The 27,206-nt window shown below is 40.3% G+C and overlaps 1 protein-coding gene across 1 annotated transcript in view; it reads right to left on the bottom strand.

Moving 5' to 3' along the window:
- LOC120568979 (cadherin-12-like) overlaps positions 1-26,848 on the bottom strand; it is a 77,711-nt gene extending 50,863 nt beyond the window's left edge. Inside the window, exons 1-4 of the mRNA XM_039816756.1 lie at positions 26,664-26,848; positions 10,143-10,841; positions 3,886-4,010; positions 2,569-2,738 (exon numbers count right to left, since the gene is read on the bottom strand). Coding sequence (XP_039672690.1) covers positions 2,569-2,738; positions 3,886-4,010; positions 10,143-10,448 — 601 coding nt within the window. The 5' untranslated portion in view covers positions 10,449-10,841; positions 26,664-26,848. The remainder of the gene's footprint in view (positions 1-2,568; positions 2,739-3,885; positions 4,011-10,142; positions 10,842-26,663) is intronic.
- Between the last annotated feature and the right edge of the window lie 358 nt (positions 26,849-27,206).

Here is a 27,206-nt window from a genome sequence, read left to right as displayed (position 1 = left end):
AGCGTTTAGCTTAGTGCGGCGCCGTAGCAACTATAAACAAAACTGGCTCAAGCCGGTTGCTGGAGGGAGCGTACCCATTGGTTGTTGAAAATGTTAAGATGATTTACCTTCACTACCAAGATTTAAAACTTACGATAATATCAAACATGTTAGATTTTGTCGGAATGTCGGGAAAAAGACTGAGTCTCAAATGATCAAATGATTGAGACGACGTCGACGGGAGCGCGCCCCAACTCTAGCAAGACTCTCAGGATTTCATTCTGTTAGTCTGCGACAGTGGAATCGCTTGAAAAGTCGTTTGGTGGAAGACCGGCACTATTATACCATGGTCTGGGTGAATACTCGATTCTGATTGGCTGCAGGGTGTCCATTAAAAAGTGATGTAGGACACCTAGTAGGACACCTTGCAGCACGGTGGCTCAGTGGTTAGCACTTCTGCCTCACAGCAAGAAGGTTCTGGCTTCGAACCCAGGTCGTCCCAGGCCTTTCTGTCTGGAGTTTGCATGTTCTCCCCGTGCTTGTGTGGTTTCCGGGCTTCTGGTTTCTTCCCACAATAAAAACATGCATGCAACTAGGACTGCAGTTGAAAATAGCCGCCTGGCTAACACTGGCGACATTTACAGAAATGTTGATTAATGTGCATTGTCCTAATATAAATAAATAAATCTTCTAGTAAAGGAGTTCGGTGAAACTGACTGTTTACTGTTCTAAATGAATGCGCTACATTAAATCAATAAGGAAATGTGGATTTATTATTTCCAACTCGTCCTCTGAACACCACAGGATGGCGCTAAAACACACAGGCTGCAAGAAGTAAGTTCTACTGGCCCTCTGGACTGACTCAGTTTCACAGAGAATAACGTTATCTCACATATCTCAGCTCGCTGCTTCAGGCTGCGCCTCTGCAGCCGACAGTAACGTTACACATCGCGGATCAAATTCTTCGTAAAAGTCGTTATATTGTTTTGGGGACAATGACATGGCTGGATAGCTAGCTTGTCTTGTTGTTCAACATACTGTCAAATTATTTTTACTGATTGACAACTGTACACAATGTTATTGACTTTGGATCTTGCTAGCATAGCGTTAGCTTTCTGGCTCGTAGCTAAACTGAAGGGTTCTATCAGCTGAGCGGACTATATAAATATCTCCGGTTGCTAAGGGAGGCAAGTCGTATCTAAGGTTCTTCCTAATTCCTGGTGGAGAGAACAACGTTTGCATTGCATAAGAACCTGATGGATGGGAATGATTGTTCCAGGTATTAGTCAAACCGTCAGGCATAACCAGGGAAACGGAGTTATTGTTTGGATAAACTTTAGATTTCGATTGTAAAACTAATTAAAATATGAACTAATGTTTTAAAAATATGTTATATGGCAAGTGACCATGGTATAAGTGGGTTAATGCCCTTCGAGGTGTCCATTGTCAGGTATTAATGGACTTCGGCCTCCGCTGCGTGTCGGACGGTTCACGCCTCGCCGTCGTCCATTAATACCTGACAATGGAAACCTCATCGGGCATTAACCCTTACACATTATCCAAGGAAATAAAAACAAGAACATATGTGTACTTTGGATGCTTAATGGATTCTAGTGCTATTCATTTCAGTTTTGATGATAATATAACACCTGCAGTACAATTATAAAGCAAAGAAAAGTTCTCCCAGTGAATGTTGCAGCTTCTTATTCATGCTCATTGTCAAAGGCATCATCCGATGGATAGTTAATACTTTATATTTTGCAACACATTTTTGTTTGGAAATTGACTTAGGTCAGTAAAAGTTTTTTTTTTTTTTTTAATGCAGAAGATAAAATTACATATCGTCACTGCCGGGCGAAACCCCCAAAATGTTGCTTTTCAGGAAATGAAAAAAGGCTACTTTGAAAACCTTATATTGAGCTTTTTACCTACCAAGTCGGATGGAATTGCCTCGTCACTGTTGAAACCCACAGAGAGACGTGAAGGGTGACCAATAGCACTGATTTATTAAAAAAAATTGAAATGGCTAAATGTGGAGATACAAGGTTTCTGCCCATCAGCAACGATATAGAACAAGGGTGTCAAACTCAATTTCACTAACGGCCACATTGGAAAATAAGAATCACATCAAGGGCCAGACATGTATAGTTAATTAACATGCTTTTATTAAATCAAAAAAGTCAAATAATTTTGACTGTATTATGGCATGTCTCATATAGCCTTTTCAGTTACAATTTGGTCCACATAAAGCGCTAAAATGTCATCAAAAAGATTCCATAGCCATTATACAGTATTCAAAAAATCAAGCAAAACAATGCATTCTAATTACATTTTTAAAGTAGGCTACCACACAAATTCTGCAGTTGCAGTTTGAAAACAGTTTCCCATCGTTTTGGTTTGGCGCACCACTAGACGATTAAAATTGATTGTGGACCTGAACTGATATGCAGGCCGGATAAAAATTTGCGAGGGGCCGGATTTGGCCCGTGGGCCTTGAGTTTGAAACGTGGTTATTGAAGATAAAGTTTAGATATATTAAGAGAGGCTTAATGTAAGATTAGTCCTCGTCTCAACCTCTGGCAGTCCTACCTGCTGGAGACATCTCGGGGACACTGGCGCTGTACGGACCATCGAGGAATCGTGGCTCATTGTCGTTGATGTCCTGCACCTTGATGATGAACTCAGACTGGGGCTCCAGAGGCACGCCTGTGTGGATGTCAACAGCCTGGGCCTTCAACGTGTAGTAGGACTTTTCCTCCCTGTAAAATATCCCAGATTACATATTCTCATATACGCACGGATGTTGAATTTCCCCTTGGGGATCAATAAAGAATCTATCTATCTATCTATCTATCTATCTATCTATCTATCTATCTATCTATCTATCTATCTAATAATACTGTATGTCTAATCAACAGAGACTACGTGATGATTATGAAGTGATGCTTTAAGATCTGTTAGATGGTACTTAAGTGTCCACATGGTTTGGGTGTCAGCTTGTGCTAATGCCCACACTGTGGATTTCACAGATAACCTTTTTATTATCCGTATGTGTTCAGATCAGACAATATAATACCTAAATTAATGAGCATTGAATCCATAAACAGAACATGATTTTTCTGAATTTACATTTTCCTCATAAATGACTATCATTAATAATTACTTTTGTCTTTGAGCAAAGCAAAGGCAGAAGTAGCGTGTCGTTGTTATGATGCCAAATTTAACTATGGAGTGTTTTTCTAAGCATAGTGTAACTGTGATCTATCTATAAATCATAACCAGGGTTTTTTTCCACATACATTTAACTAATCTTTACCCATAGAGGTTTCAGGACAGAAGAAAAGGTTTTGGAACAATAATAAAAATAAAACTCCTCCCGCCTCTACTACTCATTTGTGACATCTTGTCACCTGCCCTCAGCTGTTTCCCATTCTGTAAAACATGCAGTCGCTGCCTCACAGGTGGGATAACCTGGCAACATGGATGCCAGAAAAAAAACACAGGCTGTGTGGCCCGGGCGTAAGGCACCCTGAGAATAATAGCCAAAGTGGTTTCATCCAACCTAGTACAGAATTTTACATCTTTGAACAGTTAGCGACAATCGCAACAATCAAACTGTATGCCTTTACATTACAGTACTTAAAGTAATCTACCAGGAAAGTGTGCTTACTCATATTTGATTGATTTTTTACAAATAGGCCAATTTATTTTTGCTATAATATGCTGAAAAAGTATATTTTCAGACATTTTAACAGTTTAACAGTTCTAACTCTGAGGACCCCATAGGGGTCATGGACCCCCTCTTGAATATCTCTGGTTTATTAGATGCAAGTTATTATTTTTTTTACTTGAAGCTCGGCATTGCACCTTATTACTATGTTGTTATAATTATTGATGAGTACTGACCTGTCAAGCCCCACCAGTGCATGTATATCGCCTGTGATGTGATCGATGGTAAAAATGGAGCCGGCTCCTTCTCCTGACAGAGTGTACTTGACTGCACTGTCTCCATGGTCCATGTCTGTGTGGAGCTGCAGACGGAGAGGCACACAACATTCAATCATGTAGCTCCTGAACGCTCCAACACCCGCAGCAATCACTTATAATACAACTTGATTTCTATATCATTAACAACAATGTGTAAACTACTGTGTAAATCAGAACGTGCCGTTTACTAAAAGTTTCCATCAGCTTAAAAATGAATTACGTGTGCCGTCATTTTCAACGTTTGTTGTTGATAATAAAGCTTCTTAAAAGCATCGCAGAGGCGAAAAATTAATAAACACGTGTCCAAAACACAGCAAAGCATGGCAAAGGAGATTTTATACGGCGATAATATAAACAAAGATGAATGAGAGATCTGTGAAAGTAAAGAGGAGTACTGTAGAGCTCTTTTGCTATTGATGTCTTAAAGGTCCCATGACATGGTGTTCTTTGGATGCTTTTATATAGACCTTAGTGGTCCCCTAATACTGTATCTGAAGTCTCTTTTATATAGGCCTTAGTGGTCCCCTAATACTGTATCTGAAGTCTCTTTTATATAGACCTTAGTGGTCCCCTAATACTGTATCTGAAGTCTCTTTTATATAGACCTTAGTGGTCCCCTAATACTGTATCTGAAGTCTCTTTCCCGAAATTCAGCCTTGGTGCAGAACTACAGCCACTAGAGCCAGTCCCACAATGAGCTTTCCTTAGAATGTCCCATTTCTGTATCTGCAGCTATTGAGGAGGAGAGAGGGGGGGGGGGAAGGTGGAGGGTGGGGGTGTGACCTTAACCAACTGCCACTTTGCTTGTTTGAAAGCCATGATGTCTCTCTCTCTCTCTCATGGGTGGGCCAAATTCTCTGGGCGGGCAAATCAGAGAAAGGGGAGGTAACCTTGCTCCTTATGACCTCATAAGGAGCAGATTCCAGATCGGCCCATCTGAGCTTTCATTTTCTCAAACGCAGAGCAGGATACCCAGGACTCGGTTTACACCTATTGCCATTTCTAGCCACTGGGGGACCATAGGCAGGCTGGGGAAATGCATATTAATTTTAAAAAACCTCATGGTGTCATTATTTGACGCTCTGGGTCGGGCCGTACGTTTAACAGACATGCGTCACAAGAACTGGACTGTTGGTATAGGAAAAGATTGTGGGTGGGGTTACAAAATGTAAGTTTCAGTGACGCGGGACAAGAACGGTACATGAACCTCGATCTCCTGGGTTAAAGTCCTGCGTTGATTGACCCATCCACCACCCCAACCTACCTCCTTACGCGGATTTTCGGTCTTTCATACTACTCGCTACCGTTGTCGCTCTTAATACTATGTCATGCTACAGCTCCGTGGTCGAGGTACTCTATGCCCGGAGCATTCCATACAGAAGCAAAAGGGTGATTTTTAAGTTGATATTTGACGCTGAGAGCTACTGACAAAGCATCACTATTACATACGAGTTGGGAGTGAGCACGGATTGTCTTAATCAACATGTGAATTCAAATCTGATGACAGCTGTGGATGCTTATGTTGCCAGCACTGTCAATCTGATCAAATCTGATCAAACCACATGCACACAGTCCTGGCGTAGAAGATTAGATGAGTTTTCTGACTGTTGAACTCTTATGAAATAGTACCTAAGTCGGTTGTCTACTATTGTCAAAATAATGGACATGTTTCAAAGTGTGATCTAGCAACAGCGTTTTGGATTGACGACCAAAGATTTCCCCACAAGGTCTGTCTACTTTCATCTGGTACAGACCAAGGCCCCGTTTCCCAAAATAATCTTGATCCTAAAATCATCAAAAAAAATCACACACACACACACACACACACACACACACACACACACACACACACACATAAATAAATCATAACCAACTTCACACAAGTCTCAAACCAGTATCATCCTTGCAACAATTTACATCACTTAATCTCAATCTTTAATCACTCTGCTCTATTTGTCAATTCTTCATTACAGTTAGTCAGATTTAAAGGCTTGTGTGGAAAGAGCTCAGAAATGAGACCTGGTTTTCTGACGTAATGTTTAATTTTGCTGAAAATAGGACATTCATTTGTCTCTAGATCCGTTAGCTACCCACGTTTTGATTGATGCATCCCTTTGAGTTCTGATACCTGATTGGGTGTAACACAGAAGGATGAGGACCATCTAAAAAAGCACATGTATTTCTCACTTTAAGATAAATGGTGTTGTTGTTGAATGCTGATGACCTCACAATATGCTCTGGAGTGGTCGTTTTGTTAAGCAGTCATGACCGACAGGCACAGATGGAGGCGCCACTGCAAAGGTCGGGCCAGGCATGTGTAATGAGGTGATATATATCTAAGAGCTGCACACGTCTCCTGCTGGGAGACAAACAAACATCAGAGGTCTACACAGTGAACAGCAACACAACCAACTCTGCAGTGTTATGATATGAAGTCATGGTGTAACCTGGGTTTATTGTGACTTCATGTTCCAATGCATTTCTGTTTTATGCCATGTCTTCACACATATTGTTCATTAAACATCATTTTAAATAGCTAAAGAGAGAGGAGGAGACAATCAACATGCATGTGTTAGGGTCAGCGTATGCCATGGGATGTATACTGTAATAAGACCTGGATACAGAGTTTGAGGCAGAGCCTCGTTCATTGCTTTGTGGGTTCCTGAGTGCCGCACAAATCCAAAAAAAGTTCAACTTCCGGGGTGTGAAATTACCCAGATGATCAGTGCTATACGGCCCATCCCATAGAGAAGGTTTTTTTCAGATCTGCCCAAACGAATCGTAGCAAGGGGCAAGAGGTTTTAATCATACCAACTAAACCTTTGGGTCACCTCCCCCTGACTTTTGGAGACACCAGCATGTGGGGTTGACTAGTGTAGCTTTACCAACTTTACCAACTTGGCTATCTGAAAACAGTCGGAACAGTCATATTGATTAGTGATGTGATGAAAAGCCATCCTTGAAACAGAAGTGCAGAAATAAAGCCTGATATTGTCACAACATTGACTTGACAGGGTGAGAAAAACAGACACACACACACACACACACACACACACACACACACACACACACAAACACTCACACACACACACACACACACACACACACACACACACACACACACACACACACACACACACACACACACATACACTGTCCCGCTGGGCTTGCATTCTGAAAAACACAACCTTATTTGTCACAGATGACCAGTGAGGTGAGAAATCCAGGGAGCATTTACCTCAACCTTTTCTCAGGATATGTATTTCAGCTGTGTGTGTGTGTGTGTGTGTGTGTGTGTGTGTGTGTGTGTGTGTGTGTGTGTGTTTATCCAGTCTTAGTGCAGTGAATCTGTGATGCCCAGAGTAAAGTAACCATTCCTGCAGAGGTGCTTTATGCCCTTTTCATTTTATTACCTGCCTGGTTTGAAAAAAAAAATAATGTCCTGATTATTTTCCACTCACCAGATGTAGACTGCGGGTATAACCCTGCTACTGGCCGTTGACTTGCATTGTGAAATAAGGCAGGCCCCCTTCAGGCTGAATTTAGCATCGCCCTGTCGGGGTTCTAATTTGCAATAATGACTCGCTCTGCATTATCCCTTACTTATACCTTTTTAGTAGATGGGGTCAGACATGAAATCAGACATTTAGCCACAGCAACCTCCTGACCAACTTTAAACACGCAAGACTTTATATAACTTCATCATGCGCTGTCTTAGCCAGACACGTGGCCTGTCGACATTCTGTGCTTGATGCCGTTCAGTGTATTCTTCTAAACCTGCCTGCCTGCCTCCCCAGATCCAACCAGCGGTTTTAGCACTTAAAGCCCTGACTCAAACTCTAAGTGGCATAAGGTCATCTGATTCCCCTCTTCCACCCTCCTTCCACGCAGCCTCCTGCAGTGATAATCAAGCTGTAACCCTGCTATTAGCACCAACAGCAGATTAATCAGGGACCCGGGTGGAGCCCAGCTTACTCAGTCTGACAGCCTCTTCAGGCCTTGCACGTGTTCTCCTCCCTGTTTGTAGTTGGATCAACAGAGAACTATAGAGCTGAGAGACGTTTGCTTGTAAAAGTACTCTCTCCATTCCCAACTAACTACTACTGTATCCTTAAGCAAAAGTGCAAATAGTGCAAAACTCTTGCACACTTTTATTTTAAAAAAATTGAATTAATTTTTCATTGCAATTACAATTTTTTGGAGCCACATGTAATATGGACATGTTTTGATCTGGGTTATTTGATTGGTCTCTACCCCTCTCTCATACATACTCTGCCTGCCAGCTCTTTTTTTGTCTAAGTTGGTTTTTTGCCAAAAGCTGGAAAAGTATATTATTTTATATACATTAGTTACCCGAAGCAAACTCTAGCTATCTAATGCTGTGCACGAATGGGTTTCTGGCAAATTATTCAATTACCAAACAATGTTTACAATTATTTCAAATTTTTCTATTCAGTACTTCATCACTGAGATTGAGTCTATTTTACAGCTACAGTATACTGTCCTAGTATTCATGACCGTGTATTAAGAGCAAAGCCATAATTTTCAAAGAAAAGTGTGCCAGCACTCTACTGAGCAGGGTTTGGACTTTTCTCTCCTTTTTCATTTTTCACTCAACTACTTCTGACACCATTCAGGATGCAGCTTTGCAGGATGTGTAATACGTTACATGTGCTTCCTCGCCACTGTCGCACTGAATGCTTGCTCTTGGGGAATTACTGGAATTGTTGGGTCTTTGTAAATTATAGAGTGTGGTCTAGACCTACTCTATCTGTAAAGTGTCTTGAGATAACTCTTGTTATGAATTGATACTATAAATAAAATTGAATTTAATTTAATTGAATGTGTGTTATCGGTATCCCTATGCATCTGGTGGCTTTGTCAATATTACTGAAGAGCCTGGCAGGATGTACTAAGTTGTCTAAAGCTTGTCCTGAGTAAGTCCTTTGGGTCATTATTTTATCTCCTACACATTCTTACTTCCTCCCCTTGGATGATGCCTTTAATTACTTAGCAGCGCGGCTATTGATCTTCACAGAGGAGAGACAGACAACAAAGAAAAGGGAAAGGCTTCAGATCTCCCGCCTCAGCATGACCCTCACCCTCAAACACCATCGTCAAACATAAAGGGAGGGTTAAAAGGTTTGAAAACAGCACTGGGAATCTGTGGCCATAAAAAAACTGTAACAAAATGCAGGATATGGGATTTGTGGTGAAATACTGATTAAAGAAAAGCTAATTTACAAACACATTTAGCAAATTTCATTCTGACTGCACCATAAGAAGGAGACCATTCAGACATACTCAGTGAACACAAGTGTAGATGCTGCTTGTGACCACGAGGTTACACAATAACTTAAATGGGAAAAGATCATAGGGTGCATGGAACTATTTGCAGCATGAATTGGTAGGCATTCTCTAATTAGTCTAAATGTATGTTAGTTTGCTTTTGCAACCATGCTCACCATTTTAACATGCTTCTCAAATTTTAAATGGTAATTTAATATAAGGCCGAGGTTATTAAGGACTGAGCCCTGGAAGAAAAGCAAACTGACAGATTTCTTAACATTGAGTGTAAGACATGAGTTTTCAAACCATGCTGCTATGGACTGTGAATGACATAACAGCTGTGTGGAAACTGATAGGGGAATTCTACCAGATACATATTTAACTGTATCATCTGCATTCATCTGAAAACCTACTCCAAGACATCATTGTAGTAGGTAATTTATATATTAACTAAAAATAAGTGGACCAAGAACAGAACCCTGTGGGATTCCTGTTTTATTCTTTAAACAAGATTTTTAATTATTAATAATCACACTTTGTTCACGGTTGTAAAGGTAGGATTTAAAGTCGGGATGTCCAAATGAAGGTTAATCAACCATTGGTTGTATTTGTTGAATCTAATATATGGCGCTATTGGTTTAAAGAAAAAAGTCTCAAGTAATAGCAATTCAGTGAGCTTTAAACCCAGTTACACCCACAGTTTCTGTGTAATAAACATTGTTTCTACATACTTCCTTAACTGGTGAGCAATCTAAACAAGCAATGTTAAAATCCCCAAAAACTAAAACTAAACATTCATGGGAGGTTGTTTTTGTTGTTCTCTAAATTTAACAAAAACTGACAAATTTCAAAACTTTAAACCTCAGATGTTAACAATATTTACTTACTTTTCCAACATACTGTGGTTCAGATCCCATGTACTCCTCCAGGACAAAGAACTGGTTCCAGACCCATCCTCGTTTAATACGATGGACCCTCGTTCTCCCATGTCTCCTTAGCCTCGTCCTGCCCTCTGAGGATGTCCATTCACCAAAAGATGCTCTTACAGTCTTACCTCCAGTCCCTCCCCTGGCTGACATCACTCCAGCCTTAGTTCTGCTCGGGAGCAGAGTCTGCAGGGGGATTTGGGAGCTGTAGTCCAACAGGAAACAGGAGCCCACCAGAAACACAATGACATATTCCCTTGTGATCATCAGGGAGTGTCGCTGCTAAAAAAAGCTAGTGAAAACTTACAAAAGTTGGCTATTTCTAGGTTGGAAATGGACATGCATCCAAAACTGGATTCGTCCTGGAGGTAAGCATCGGACAAAGTGTTTAAATTCCAATATAATCCAAGATGATGAGAGGATACTATTAATGGGCTATCCTTGCTGAAGTGTGAGAGTTACTGAAGATCATTATGTAGGATAAAGCACTCTGTGAAATCTTTGGTGTGATGTTGACTGAGGTTCCGTCAAAGGGCTTGTGTTTTGAGTAAAACCTTTTTGGTCTGTTTTTGTGATATCCAGGTGATATTGGAGTTTGTCTGCAGAGGAACAAAGATGACCCGCTTGTCTTCTCTTCACTTCAGTCCTCAGCTTTAACACCTGGAGGAAAAGATGAAGATAACAATGTTGAGCTTAAAAGTTAATTCTTGACTTTGGAAACAGTAGAAACCCTATCTCGAGGAGATTGCTAAATTGCCATATACTACCACCTGTTATCACATGAACAAAGCATGCCTACGTCCCATGATGAGAGTTGTGTTATCTCCGTGACAGGTGGGCAATTCTTTATCACAAAAAACATCAGTTTGACTTTATGATATGTAATTTGACAACAGTGTGAAGCTTTGCTTGCAATTAGGACCTCCTTCCTGTTTTTTGACATTTTGATGCGCTAGGCTAGACATCCCTATGGCACATTGTCCTAGTTTTAATTTTAAGATATGCTATAGAACCTGACTTTCATTTATTTTTTATGAAATTTAGTGATCCAATATTCACTTAAAAAATATGTATGAATATTTGTTAATTTGATAGCTGAATAGCTCTGCATTAAAAAATAAGTAAAAATCCTGCTGGTTTCCTATAATATTTTGTGTAGTGTGAGTTGTGGGTCACCGGTAAAATGGAACTGAAATAGTTGGAAAACATCTTTTTTATAAACCCTAAGCAGATCTGCTTACATCTCTCACTAAGATCCTGATTATTACACATAAGGCACTACGTGACATATCCCCCAGTCACATTTCTTATGTTCATCGTCCCTCATTGTACTTCTCGACCACTGTAATCATCAAATGTCGGCGTGTTATTCCCCGCTCCAACTGCAGAATAAAAGGTGACCGCGCATTTGCTGTTCTAGCCCCAACCATCTGGAATCATTTTCCCCAATCTATCAGATTTACTAAATCTTTGGACTGTTTTAAGCGGCTTTCAAAAAACCCATCTTTAGAGGCAAGCCTTTTGTAGATTTCCATCCCTGTCTTGTGTTCTGGGTTGTTTTAGTTTGGTCTGTCTTTCATTGTGCTGTTTGTGTGTGTGTGTGTGTGTGTGTGTGTGTGTGTGTGTGTGTGTGTGTGTGTGTGTGTGTGTGTGTGAGTGTGTGTGTGTGTGTGTGTGTTTAAGCATTTTGTAACTGTGTTTTAAAATGTGCTATATAAATAGTAGGTAAGTAAATCTTTACTTACCTACTTAATGCTAACTGTCATATGGTTAACTGTAGCTGCTGTCCACTGTCACTGTATTTTTCGGCTGAATGAAATTAATCTTAACATTCTTAGATTGGTCCTTGTCTCAATCCTGTGACGTTGGATTCCCAGCATGATGAAAAAAATGTCATCACAATTTTTCCAACATGTGCCAAAGCTTGATTTGGTACAATCAACATGTAGATCAGTACTTTACTCTCATAATAGTTGGAAACAAGCACATGCTTCATGAAAGACTGGAAGTGAACACTTGATGCAACACCTACTCTTTCACATGGTAATTCATTCAAGACACCTGAAAGTTGATGTGTTTACTTAGTGTGAATTACTGCTATCATTGCTGCAGTCACCAGCACATCAGGCCAAGGACTACATCAGATCACAGGGCTCTAATTAGAAAAAGGCTTTAGCGTACAAGGCTGGCAGCCTGGGTGAATTAGTCTGACAGCTGATGCATGGTACTTGCACGTGCAGAGGTTGATGAAGAGGGTTTGCTTACGCAGGGCACTTAAGATCAGATGAGATAAAGTACACTGGTACTGTCCCCTTGGGAAAACCTTTCTTGGGCTGAGCATCGCTGCACTGCAGAATATTAATCCCCAGACATTTGAGCAGCATCCTTGCAATCATTCATATACTAAACTACATAACCCCTAACCCTAAAGCCTAACACAATGTTCATAAATTTAAAGAACTACAAATCTAAATATTGCATGCAAGTATTACACATTGCACCAGAATATTGTACCTTCAATAGTAAACTGACAAGTAGAGTATTGGACATACCGATGTAAACCCTATTATAAAGTGCTCTGTGATAGCTATTACAGTTCCTCTTTGCAATGTACCCACACATTTACAGACAACTATCACTGGATTACTTTGATACTGAAGAAAACGTGATAATCCTGACACAAGTTCAGAAGTTATAAGGAGCGTCTTTATTTTTTATCCACATTTATTTGGGATGGACATCGAAGATAATGATATCTTTCGGAAAGTGTTAAGTCACACACTGAATCTACAAACATGTGTGTCATGTCTATGTTTTATGACTCAGGAGGCTCAGAAGGAGTATGGATTTTGAAAATATTTAACTGTGTTAGGCCTCACATTCCAACTCCACTCTTTCATCTGCTGTTTCTTCTCCATACTACTTAGAAGAACTGCCCCTCATGTTTACCACAAAATAGATAAATACTGACATGCCATCACTCACCTAATAAGGGCAGAATGATTCCTCTCACTCTGAACTCCCTACTTAGTTTTTTATACAGTGTGTATGTGATTCTCCTGAAGCCATATTTAACAAATATCTCAGAATAACTCCTAGACATTGTGCAGTGGGAGTCCACGTAGATTATTAAAAGTGTTGGCCCCAATGTTGACGAGTTGGCCCCAATGTCAAGGATTCTGCATCCATAACCAATTACATGTGTTGAGTCTACACTGTGGAATTGATTTATTCGCAAATTCTTTCTTTCCTTTCCACTACAGTAGAGCACACAGTGATAGAACAGTCCCCCAAGAGTTCGAATCTGAAAAGCTTGTCCAAATAAACTCCTGTGTCTAGACTGAAACCCAACTGATACATCTGTCAATCTATAGTTTCTCACCATTTTCAAATTAGTTAATTAGGACAGTTGAAACAAGTTACCATATGTAGTATATATATATATATATTGCATAGCCTTGGAACCGGACAAATTTGTGAGCTCATGTTATATTTGCTCTGGCGGATACGTTTGGTTCCCCTTCCGCTCCCCCCGATCCTGGTCGGGCCAATCACAACCGTTTATCTTATATTGGGCAGGTTTCAGATGATGGTCTTGCATTGCCAGACATTCCTCCACAGCGCTACAAAGGAGGGTCTGGCTAATCCACAGAGCATTCCGGGATGGGAGAAAAATGTGCTCTGGTTCACTGGCATTTATTTAAACCAATAATAATTGTCTTGGGCGGCGCTAAGCGCCAGAGGGAGCAACGGTGCATCTGAAAAATAGCAGCAGGAAGGAACTTGTTTTGGTGGAACGTGTACGTTCAAAAGTTTTTTTTTAGTCTAGCTAGCTGTCTGGATTTACCCTGCAGAGATCTGAGGAGCAGTTAACCATAGTCCGAAATCCTAAGTCATAAATTTGGAGGAGGAGTTTAGAATTCCAACACAAAGCAAGCAGAAGGTGACGGACGGATGGCCGAAAATGAGGGACATCCGGCGGAATTTCCGGTGGCACCTGAACAGCCCGAGAAATGAAACATCGCCGATATAGTATACTTTTTAATTTTTTTTCATTTATTTTTTTGAGGCTTTTCTGCCTTTATTGGACATGAACGAGGAACAAGCCTCTGTACATGTGCGCCTGGTCTACCAACTTTCGAAGCCTTTCGCACTTTGTGCAAAATAAGTTATCACGTCATTTTTGACTCACAGGGACACTACAAAAAAAATGAGTGCCCAACTTCTGTCTTGTCAACAGTATATAATCAATCACCCAGTCTAATTTACTTTTCCAAGACATTTACACTGTACAGAGCAACTGAAATATACTGACAGTCTTCCCTATAAATTAAGGAGGGATGGGTTGTGAAGCTGTTCCGCTATTCTAAACCAGTGTCAGTACTGTAGGTAGTATATTTCACCTTGACAGGTAATGCACAAGCAAAATGAATTTGACTTGACAAAGGAAAATCAAATATGCAAACAGAAAAACAGTTAGAAAGCTGCCATGAAGAATAATGCAATGTTTTCCGAAAAATCCACATTCCTCTTCAGGTCATGAAAGAAATGTCTGTGCTCTGCTGCCCCTTACAACATCACACATGACCAGGCTGCCATGGATCAGTGCTCCCTGAAACAAGAGAAGTTAAAAATGCCTCTCGGGAATGACTTCTGTGTGTGTGTGTGTGTGTGTGTGTGTGTGTGTGTGTGTGTGTGTGTGTGTGTGTGTGTGTGTGTGTGTGTGTGTTCTCCAGAGAGCCTTTAGCCCAGTCAGGCACATTACCTAACAGAGTATTAAAACCATTGTTAAAGAAAAATGCATGTGGAGTAGTACTACAGAGTGGATAACCTACTTGCAGACCTTTATGCCCTAGAACTTTCAAGCATGTACTAATAGTAGCACTAGCGGTGGCTAGTACACCACGATTATGGCTATCACAGCAAATATTTTTGTATTATGACATACTCAAAATATCAAGTGAATCTTGTATATTCTCACCGAAGATCTGTATGTATTGATATGGTAAGTTTAAATCTGCCGTGTTTAGCTTGTTTTGACTGATGCCTCCATGTTATTGACTGGCACCGCTGACCAATGCCTATGTTGCTATTATATGTACCCCAGTGTGTGCTATATTGACTGAGAAAGCAAGTATTCCTGTTCACGGAGCAGTGGCAGCTGTGCCTACATGTACCAGGATGCATTGCGCACTTGTACTTTACTTAGCTCTCTTAGCTTTTTTAGTAAACAAAATGAACTCTCAAACAGAAAATACGACCCTATACCTTCTGAATTCAAGTTTGTCTCATTTACCAAACCAAGATGAGATTAATAACCTGTCAACTCATAAAGACACTTAAAGCGACACTAAATAACTTTTCCAGCTTCGGTCCCCCTACAGGTTGGAAGCGGAATTGTCCCATTACATTACATTGTCCAGTTCAATCGAACTATAGATCCGCTACCCAATCTGGCAAACTTGCATAATATAATGTTATGGACAATTCAGCCTCGAACCTGTAGGGGGACCGAAGCGGGAAAAGTTATTTAGTGTTGATTTAATTCAAACGGGACGAAAACTAAATAAACTCACTAACTCCGCCTTAGTTAGTCTTTCCACTGTTCCAACAATAACAAATGGTTTGGTTCGAAATAAATCATTAATTCAAGAAACAACCGCTATATGTTCACCTCAAGGCCACCAGACTCCATTGACAAAAACAGTAATTTTACTAGCTATTCTCATTTAAGTGACAAGCTGCTCCTCCGAGTTTTGCTAAATACCATCTAAGTCCCCATTAAGGCTAACTCGAGTTGGGCTGGCCTTTAGGTGGACCAGCTACTCTTATTTTAGAGGCAAGCTGCTCAACTGAATTTAGTGTGAGCTGTTCTGAAAACCAGATAAAAGTAATTTTGTATTGCTTAAAGTTGTTAGACCAGATATTTGTAGCAATTGCCCCTCACTTATTATTAATACAAGAAACTCAGAAAACAATTTCACTTAAAAAAAATTTAAAATAATTGTTGAATCTTTTCATTTCTTTTTGTACGAAATTATAGATAATAGCATCGATAAGAGAATTGTTAAGTATCTGTATTGATAAGCAGTATCGTTATCAATTAAATCCTATCGATACCTATCCCTATTTGTACACCACTTTTTAAAACGCTTTACTCTTTAACATAAGGATTACACAATGCACAGTTTAGCCTGGCTTCTGACTACATTCCTAACTGGCAGTGATGTTTCTATAATGCAAATTAAATTTAAAGACCACGTAAATACTGCAAACGACCTCAATACCTCATGCAAAGGTGAAGCACTTCATCAGTCAGTCAGAGACTGATGAAGATACTGCAGAGCAGCCTGATGGACACTTTGTCCGCTGAAGGGTGCTGATGGAGCGTACATGTACGTGAGAAATGCCAAATGGAATAAGTGGCTTGGAACTTTTTTACGTTAAAACCTCTCAGCCAAATGGACAGGTGTCTCCTGTAATAATCCACGCACCACTTAACACTAACTAGCTAATTACCGAACCTGTCAATCACACATCAGAGGCAACAGCCGGGGAAGAGCAGAGCAGTATTTTGGAAACTTTCCCTTATACTGAGTGTTTGAACCAGGAAACTATGATGACATCTCTCAGAAATAGTGACATTTCCACCAACATAATAAACGCAGTTATTTACCAGTACTATAAATGACAACATAAAAGGAGCTGATATCAAATAGAAAATACTTTGCCAAGGTTTATAACTGTATTAAAATAGTTTGCAATGGAAAGGTACAAACATTTGTCTATTTATTGTATAACTTTCTATCTTGTTTCAAATTCCCAATTGTGAGTTTACTATAGAGTTAATGTAGTAAAACCTTATCTGACCATGCTATAGCAGTACCTTTTCCATTAACTTTACGGACACTTCTGTTTATCCAAATACGGAAAATTCTCTAAATGTAAAATATATCCTCTGTACCTTGATTGAATATTTCTGTTAATCCAAAAAATCTAAATACGGAATAACACCTGTCAAAAAGCATTACAGAAAATTCCTTCACCCTTGCATCGCATTGCAATAGTTATACTTTGTTCCTGGTAGTTGGTAGTAGACATAGGCTACGGCAGCGGCGGACTGATATTACCTAGGCTACCGAGGAAGCCGGTTTCCATGACAATCACGCAAGTTTATTTACCTGCCGCTGTCACTCATTGCTACAGAAGCAGAGTACATTGCACAAAGGAATCAACAAGATAGCACTATGGCCACGTTTGAAAGCCATGCCAATGTTTCTGACTTTGAAGACGATGAAGACGAGGAATTTGTGTTACCCAACGAACCGTACCTGTATGAGCCGGAATACACGGACGAAGAACTAAGAGAGATGGATGCTCAAAGGGCAGAAAGAGAAAGAGAGTCTGTAGAGGCTACTACTTGGTGTCCCGAGCGGAGTGCGCTTCTCTGTTTACTTTTCGGCGCAGTACTACCAACCGGAGCAAAGTAAAATTCCGCCGCTGCTGAGAAACTAGTCCCTCAAAATGTAATGCAACCATTGAGATGCAACATTATTCTATCAACACAGGCATTTACATCGATAGTCTGCCGTTATAATTTATTTGCCTCGGGTGTACTGTGGAGTGGGTAAGACTGTTTTTAGTGGCAGGCTAGCAGATACCGTTGACTTGCACTAGACTAGCACCACCAAACTCTGCAACTAGAAGGACTGGATGAAAAGTGTTGAAAACAGTCTCCACTGATAAATAACACACTGGCTAACTTGGAAATGAGGTCCTATGTCCAAAATTCTGAACCACCCCTTTAAGCAACTAAACATATTGCCTGTTTTACTAATTCTTTTACATTACATTTTATTTATTTTATTGTAATACATGGCAAATCCGTGTGTGTGTGTGTGTGTGTGTGTGTGTGTTTGTGTGTTAGTGTGTGCGTGTAGTGTTGTAGTAGCAGGGGTATCGAGGCCCAGTTCCACTGCACTGATATTTAAAGACCCAGACAGCGTCACAGTGATTCAGGCTCAGCAGCCACAGAGGCAAATTATTAACTTTTAACTAAGACTGTGTGTGTGTGTGTGTGTGTGTGTGTGTGTGTGTGTGTGTGTGTGTGTGTGTGTGTGTGTGTGTGTGTGCGTGGGCGTGTGTGTGTGAGAAAAGACATACTGTGCAGTCTTCCCAGAATATGCAGATGATTTTTGTTCCATTTTCATTCTATTCTATATTTAGATTCTGCCCACGTCAGTGCACCATCACCTACTGTATGTTCCTACAACAACAGTGTTTTCCAGCAAAAATAGATTTCATCACCTATAGATTAATAATGGCTGTTCCTATGTCATGTCCCAGTTCCTCTGGTACCGGCATTTTTAAAGTCTGAGACTGTTGACCTGCCCTTTAGGGGAAGCTTGGAAAAAGGCGCCCCCTCACAGAAAATTGGATTTAGCTGATGCGATGCAAGGTCATTTTCCAAAACACACTCTTTTCTTCTGATTTTATAGAATTTACTTTTTGCAGAGCTCAACTTTCAGTAGCTGTACTGCATTTTCCGTTATTTTAGGCCTTAATAAGAAACATGGCTACAAAGTCCTATCTAAAGGTTGCTGATACAAGGAGGTAAAAGGTTGGATCAGATCCGATCTTTATAAGAATGGTATCCTACACATGCCAGCAATTACATATGGGCCAGTTCAATCATGTATTGATGAGATAGATCAGTAAACGCATCGACTTCCATCATATTATGCTTTTTGGCTTTTTCCCTTACCTTTATTGTGTTATATATATATATCTTTTTTTGTGCATGTTATAGGTTTACAAAGTGAAAAAGCCCAAAGTCCACCCCAAAGGGGCTTACCATCTCCAAACAGCTCTGTTGTAGTCCAGCCTTTACTTCCATGACAAACATGCGTCACTTTGTAACACACGTTATAATGCTCACCTAGCTGTTAGCATGGCACGCCCTCATACTCTGCTTCTGACTGGCTAGTAGTCCTTACCTAGCTACTGTCAGGGCACGCCCTCATACTCTTCTTCTGACTGGCTAGTAGTCCTTACCTAGTTACTGCTCATGTGTGACTCCAAAGAAAGATGGAACAGAAGTGAGATGCCTCACTCTGTAGCTAAAACAGAGAGCTCAACACACAGGGTGGAAAGAGGAGCTGCAGAAATGTGCAGTACGACAAAAATATGTTTTTTTGAAAATTAAACCATGTAAACCTTTGCTGGTACAACCTCTAAATACAATTATAAACCTGAAGATGAACATAATATGAGCACTTTAAAGCTTGTCTGAGCTCGTTGCACTGAAGCTTTGGATAAGGATTGTTGTTTTTTACGACCACCACAAATCAGAGCAAATCAGGGCAGTGAGGTTTATGTCTAGAAAGCCGCAGTCCAACTACAATGGGAAGCCCAGCTCTACGGGTCTGAAGTGCCAACAGGGAGAAGTGATGGATGGAAAGAGCCAAGGCGTAGACCGAGACACCATTGCGGGAATCTGTGCCACTGTACTTCCAGCGCTGCTAACACTATCAATCACAGTGGGATGTGAGATATGTGATCAGTAGAGGTTTTTTTTTTTTTTTAAGAAATCAAATGACTTATTCATGCATTCCATAACATTAGAGAGACCTTATAAAGTATCACTGTATCACTCAAAGCTGAGCAAATGTCATTGTTTTCAAAATAATTTATCCAAAGGCCAAAAAAGCAAATATAAACGGTGTGCAATAGAAGTTTACTGAGTTAAACGGATTGTAGTTGACAGTGATTGTGTCCAAAGACAGGTTAGTCATTGTCATAAAGCGCAGTGTGTGTGTGTGTGTGTGTGTGTGTGAGAGAGACTGAGACTGGGGACAGGTGTCAAAAAAAAAAGCCATTGTGTTTTCACTGCCATTGCATTCAATGTAGTAAACTGCTCTACAGTAGCATTACAGACTACAAAAATAAATCGGTAAAAGTGTTTATAAAATAAAATGACATAAGCCAGCGTGTACTTGACATTTTCATATTCACTACTCTCTATCAGGGACTGATGAAAGCTTCCGCATTTCTACCTTTCAACACCAAGTGTCGATTGTCTTTTTTTGTTTCGTTTGTTTTTCTACAGACAACCACAGAAAGCTCCTCTATATGAATGTGACATTTTCAGCACTTGAAACTACAAACATGAAATGAATCCTCATGGCACCTCTGCTGACGGAACTGATGTGATCCCTGAAAGCACAGGGATGCTGATGCTCTGCACGATTTTGATGTTCCTGCAAGATATTGGAGCCAATATTAATAAGGTGCATACATTCACCATGCCTATGCCTAATGTAAATATGATGAAAAGGGAAAAAAACATCCAGGTACGTCAATGGACGAAGATATAATAGCCTGCACAGATCGAAATCTTAGACAGTGTATCGGGTGCATGGCAGTGACAGAGATCAAAGAAAATAAAAACTCCAGCACTCACAGATAAGTAATATTCGTATTAATGTGGGCAAAAAAACAAACGCGCTTTATCTATAAGCCGTCAGCGTAATCAAAACCAGCAGACAAGGCAATGAATATACACAGGTGAGGTTCAAACATCAATCAGCATAGAGCAGGGGTCTTCAACCTGTTTTAAACCAAGGACCCCTAAACTGAAAAATAGACGGAGTAGGGACCCCCTACTACATGTATATTGTATAAAATAAAGTTGCAATTACATTGGGCCTAAAATAAAGTGTAGGACAGCCTAAAGCCATTATACATACCTTTTTAGTGCATAGAATACTAAGATATTAAAATAATTATTGTGGGCATGATTTTATAAATGATCTTTAAATGTTGCACATACTGTACATGTGGCACATTGAATCCTTAGGATGGCTACCTTAGTGACTACCTTACCTATAGGCAAGTAAGCCTGTCATGCTAATAATATACTGGATTCATGTTAAGACATTTTAATTTGGAAAAAAACTTCAAAAATTAACTATAATTTGGTGGCCCCCCTGCAGTGACTCTGAGGACCCCCTAGGGGTCCTGGACCCCCTGTTGAAGATCTCTGGCATAGAGGATACATCATAGAAATAACAGGATCCATACGTGGATGTACCGCCCAGAAATAGCCTCTCCTACAAAAGGAGGAGTAGGGTTGGGTATCATTTGGGTTTTTTTTTGATACTGGTGGAAAAACAATACTTTAAAATCAGTGCCGGCGCCTAAACGCTGCCTGAACCGATACTTAAAAAAAAAGGCTAGTCTGGTTTTGCGTACAACAACCGTAGCAACGCACAGAGCTGACCGTAAGCTGTAAACAGGCAAGAGGTCAAAAGCAGGCAAGGGGGCGTAAACTGTCGCAAACTTCGGTGAAAACCCTGATTACGACGCAGATTTCGAATGCGGTGTATACATGCTCAAAGAATGATTTTAAAACCTGAATAATATCGGCAAAATGCTATATTAACAAAAAAAGGCCTTATTCAGAATATTCAAACGTAATATACAGATTGAATATTGTCAAATTGGGAATACTAGTGGAATATTGGTGTGCATGTACACTGTTCATGTGGGAACCTGACTATTGTTTGAAGACAGACTTGAAAAGCTGTAAACCTTCTTTAACATACCAATACATAACATTGTCATACATTGTCATACATTGTCAATCCATGTCAGTCATGTGGAATAGGCCTGCTGGAGAAACTACTGTATATGTGTTCATTCTGTGTTCAACTGGAAAATTCAATTTTGATATATTACATTGATAATATAATTTCATTAATATTTAATAATGACAATAAAACAACTGGGCAAAAGGAGAGAAAGAGAGCAGAGAATGTAGAGGGAAGGACGGGGGGTTGCGAAAGGGAGACGGTGGGGGAAACAGGTGCAAATCCCAGAACCCAGAAGTCATCAATCTTCCACTGAGGTGGAACAAGGCGAGCTGCCCCAGTTGGCGCTGCCCAGAAACTCTCCACGTTGCCAATGTGTTACTCTCGTTGATTTCCATTTATCACCAGCATTTCCTTCACCATGGCAAGAGAAATTTGACAGGAAACATAGATGGAATTTTGTTTTATTTCATTTAGTTATTCATGGTCTGCTTTTTTTTTCCACATTCATTGAGTGGCAGCCTTGATTTAAAAAATGTCAATCTGCACTGTAGCCTTGAAAGCTCATCACATTTGGAAAGGCCAAAACACCTCCTGTATACATACTTTAGTATGCTTTTTTCGACTCTTTGGTATGACCCTCGGTTTATTTCAATAAAGAATCTCTTCAGAACCAATTGAAGTTCATCTGAGGCAATGTATATTGACTTTCTAGTCAGGCCGTCCTCATGAACCATTCGCACATTTGAAAAGTAATGCACTGTTATTCGTATGTATTCCACATATTTATTGCTTTATGCACCACATTAATCGCTGCAGTATAAGACCGCTCTGATCAGTGTAGGGAGGTGTTGGGGGGGTGGATGGATGTGTCATAAAATACAGGGCTTTTAAAGGTGCAGTAGGTAAGCCTTATAAAACTAACTTTCTGTCATATATGCTAAAACTGACCCTATGTTCCAGTAGAAGTAGTAGAGTAGAATCAGGGCCGGGGGGGGGGGGGTCTAACTGCGTGTCAATCACTGCTCATGCACACGCATTCATTCCTCCTTGTGGGGGGAGGGGCTTAGGAGACCGTTTGGGGCTTTAGCGGAAAGGGGGGAGGGACTGAGAAGTTCTTGATGTTCAAATTTTTTGTCTAAGTCCTGGATCTTCGCAAACCTACCTTCAGCACCTTTAAGCAGGGGAGCAGAGTTTGTGTTCCAGGGAAAACACAAAGTTTTTTGCCCAGGAAACAGGTGTTGGTGTCCTGGGAGTACTACTTTAGGGGAACGTGTGTTTTAACCTAAACCACAATCTTTTTCCTAATCTTCTAGTCGGTCGCCTTTTGTCGGCTTAACTGCAAATGCCTCTGAAACGACCAGCACCTCATGGTGCTCTCTACCCAGCTCACAGAAACCTTTCTCTATGTTCTAGTAGAAACACAAAATACAAGTATGAACCTGATAGTATTATAGTTGCAGGACTTCTACTTGTATTGGGGTATTTTTACATTGTTGTATTGGTACTTTTTCCTCTATTGGTACTTTTACTGTACTTTATCTGAATACTTCTACCACCGCTGCAGACATGGAATCTGCTGCTACCACGTGACACAGTCAGAGACCCTAATCAGACCCTTAATCAGTTTTTTTATGATGTGGCCCGGAATTGTCAAAATAAGGACTTTACTGGTTATTTCACATGAAACATTTCTGTATTTTGTGCTTAAGTTGTGTTCGTTTGTGCTTGGCTTTAACTTTCAATGTGTGTGTTATAATTAGAAGTGTGCTCTCTGTGCTGTCTTGTTTTCTGTAGCCACGGCTGGAGCCCGATTCTACCAGCAGAGCTTCCGAAGATACATATAAGATTTGACCGTGTCCTCTGACAGAGGAACAACATTAATTCCATTATGAATGACCACATCTGTGTTCCCCTGTTGCTGCGGGCAAACGCTACTGAATTAGCAGCAACATCACTGCTGTTTACATCTGGCTGGTCCACTGGGGGCATGAAGTCAGCAGTGACCAGGATCTTTACATGAAAAGTGTATAATGTAGATGTCAAGATAAACAGTGTATTGCACTTTGTTACTATGTACGTTATGAAAGTGTCATATTTTCTCCCACTGTCTCATTTTTTTTTTTTTCCAGTGGAAAGGTCATTAGCACCATTCAGCTTATGTTTACACCTTCATATGATTGAGGAATTTGTTTTAGCACAAATCTTTATTCCATATACGTGATGATGAGCTTGGAAATAGGGTAAAACCGCAGGGAGCTAGACATTTTCAGAGCAGTTTTGAGCCACAGATGAGATGTTTCTGGTCATTGCACCATGAATTTCTCACCAGGATCCACACAACCCTGAGGTTGCAGTTGCAGTAATCTTGAAGCCCAGAGTAAAACCAGTGCTCTTATCTTTTCTTCTTCGCCTTTTTAAATGTGATTCATCCATTGCAGGCTTCTAAATATGACTCCTAACTACAATAGCTTCAATTTATTATTTTGTTTGCATTTGTGCACGGTGCTGCAGCCACCACCCTTATAACACTGGATGCCATTCACCACTGTAACAATTGATTCATTACCCAAGCTATCGTGCTCCCACTGTGAGCGTGTGTTAGCTTAAAGTTAAAGGCGCTCCAAGCGATGTCACGCGTTTTTTAGGCTACAACATTTTTTGTCACATACATCAAACATGTCCTCAATATGTGCTAGCTGCCTGTCCACTGAACACACTGTAAAAAAAAAAATTCGGCCTCTGTAGACAGCTGCAGGCTCCTCAAACGGCAAAAAAAACTAACTGCGCCAACCTGCACTACGAAACATAAACAGTGTTCCAGCGTTCCAGCCAATAACCGACAAGAAGGATTTTGGGGTGGGGGTTGGGGGGGTTAGTGCGCGGAAGCACGGAAGAAAGGGGACAGGATGAGGAGGAGGGAGGGGCGAGCTAGCCTCCGTTTTGTTTGACAATACTTCGAAAGTCAACAAGAAGTGACGTCACCCAACATCGCTTAGAGCACCTTTTAGTGCCTTTGTGACCTCGGTAACGGTAGTTTGACAAACAATTTACCACCTTTTTACATTTCTTCCAATCATTTTGGACAAGAAGTCCTACAAGTGCAAGGGACGATAGCATTACAGCTATTGAGCTCATATGTCAACAGATCTACCTCCATGACAACTGAGCAAAACTGAGTATGGGCTGATATAATGCCTATAGTTTTGAAATAACATGGTCAGCAATCACTAATGGCTGTAATGTTTGGGGCGCTCATACATACTGACAGAAAGTAGTTTGCATTTGGTATTCAATATGTCTATTTTAGAACACCATCATCTATACTGAGACCAGAATCTTCAATTCTAACAGTTTGTAATCTAATGTAGGAGGTTAGTTTGAGGTAAATCCTCAGATACTAAAATCCTCTACCTAAGACTAAGACCCATGTGCTATTGGAAATCAGGGCAGAGCCACTTGATATATTCTACACCATACAGGGAGACGGAGTTTATAGCTATCTGAGAGGAAAATCAGTTATGCATTTTTTCCATGTCCAACACCACACTCCAGTTCTGTTATTTTATTTAGCACAAGTAGACTGCTCAGGCAAGATGCCTTTCTTCAGTGTGCAACAGCCAACCCTGTTTGTCACAGGTGTATGCATGGCTGTCGTACTAGAGTCCGGACTCGTCTCTGACTCGTTGGTATTTGGACTCTGACTTGTCTCGGACTCGAGCATTGGACTCGCCAAATATTCTAGTTGGTCTCGACCGAGTCCAGCACTACATTCAGAAACAGGTTTTAAGTTTTATACATGTGACTTTGACACCCGTTCCTGTACGATACCTTTTTCGATACCAATTTTATAAAATCCATTTGAACCAAAAAAGAGATAACAACATTACACATTACGGCACAAATCTTTTTATTTATTTTGTGGCTCCTACTACACGAGCCCTGTCTCTGTGCGTAACGTAGATTTTGTCCTGCCTCTACAATGTGTAACCCTAACCCTCCAAACCTGCCTCCAACTCATTCACTGTGTCCCTTGTTGTATCATCCAATTTGTACTTCTCCCCATCCTTTTTCACTGAGCCATATCCATAACGACAGACTCCATTCCACTACATTAACATCCAAAACGGCTCACAGGAATGTTTTCCTCTTCTCAAACAAAATGTGAATGTTACAATGACTCTAAAAGTTACCATTAGAGTAACATAATGTACACAAATAATTCCATAATTTTTTTCCCCAGAATATAATGTAATGTAATATAATGTAATGTAATGTAATGTAATGTTTATGAGAATGTAAGTGCTAAAAAAAAAAATTTTAATTTTTTCAGGGGTTAAAAAAAATTTAAAAACACAACAGTCAACTTCAAGCAATTGTTGTTTTAAGGGGTGAATATAACTTAATATGTAAATGTATCTTTCATGTGTTTACCAACCAATCTGCCACCAAAATTAAATATTTTTTTTTTTAAAAAAAATTAAAAAAAAAAAAACCCCCCACCAAAAAAAAAGGGAAACTTTTTGAAACGTCAAGCTTCACATCACAAAATCATGAACTGATCAAAGGGCTTAAACCACAGACATGGTCCTGCTTAGGGATGCACAACATGTCCTGATTGCAGCTCCTCTTCTTTAGCTGTCACTTCTTTAATTGATTTAAGAGAGCCTATAGAGGCTCCCCAACCCCCACTGGCTTACTGTCTCACCTCTCCCGTTAAATACTTTAGGAATAACCTTGCTACTTGGCAACATATGAAATAATAAACCATTATTAAGAGACGGACAAGTACCTCGGAGACTTCATTTGAAAACTCAATGGTAGAGTCGTGCTCTTGTGTTCATTTTTCTGATCAACAAGCGGTGTAAGGAGTGAAAAGCAGAGCAGTTACCTCACACAAGCCTCTCAGTGTCCCTCCGAGCTGCTGCTGAGTAGACTAAAGTCCACATATTTCCTGTAACTCTCCGTGGCGATTTCTCTCTCCATTAGTTCACCCTGTTGAACTAAAAGCACGCTCCATCTGCCCTTTTCCCTCTCTTCGACTCTCTTCTCTGTGTATTCTCTCAGCTCTCTTTATCTTTCTCCCTCTAAGTCCCTCCCTCTCTCATCCTCTCTCTCTCTCTCATACATCCCTTGACCCCTCCCCTTTCTCTCTCTCTCTCTTCCTCTCTCTCATTGTACTTTCATCCAATCCACTCACCATTCTCTCTACTTGTCATTCACTCTCTAGGTTTGTCTCAAAAACTTAAATTTGCTTAGCTGGCAGAACCTTATTTAAGTAATGTATTGCCAAATCAGGTTGAATGCAATATAAAATGATTTACAATTTTTAAGGAAGTCAGAATCAGATTCAGAAACAGATTTATTGCCAATTAACAATTACAAGGAATTTGCCCTAGTGGATGGTGCATACATAAACATATGAAAAGGAAAT

This window comes from Perca fluviatilis, chromosome 11 (genome assembly GCF_010015445.1).
Source record: "Perca fluviatilis chromosome 11, GENO_Pfluv_1.0, whole genome shotgun sequence".
In the NCBI taxonomy this organism is placed as follows: Eukaryota; Metazoa; Chordata; class Actinopteri; order Perciformes; family Percidae; genus Perca; species Perca fluviatilis.
Note: the sequence above shows the minus strand (reverse complement) of the source record. Positions and strands in the feature narration are given on the sequence as shown.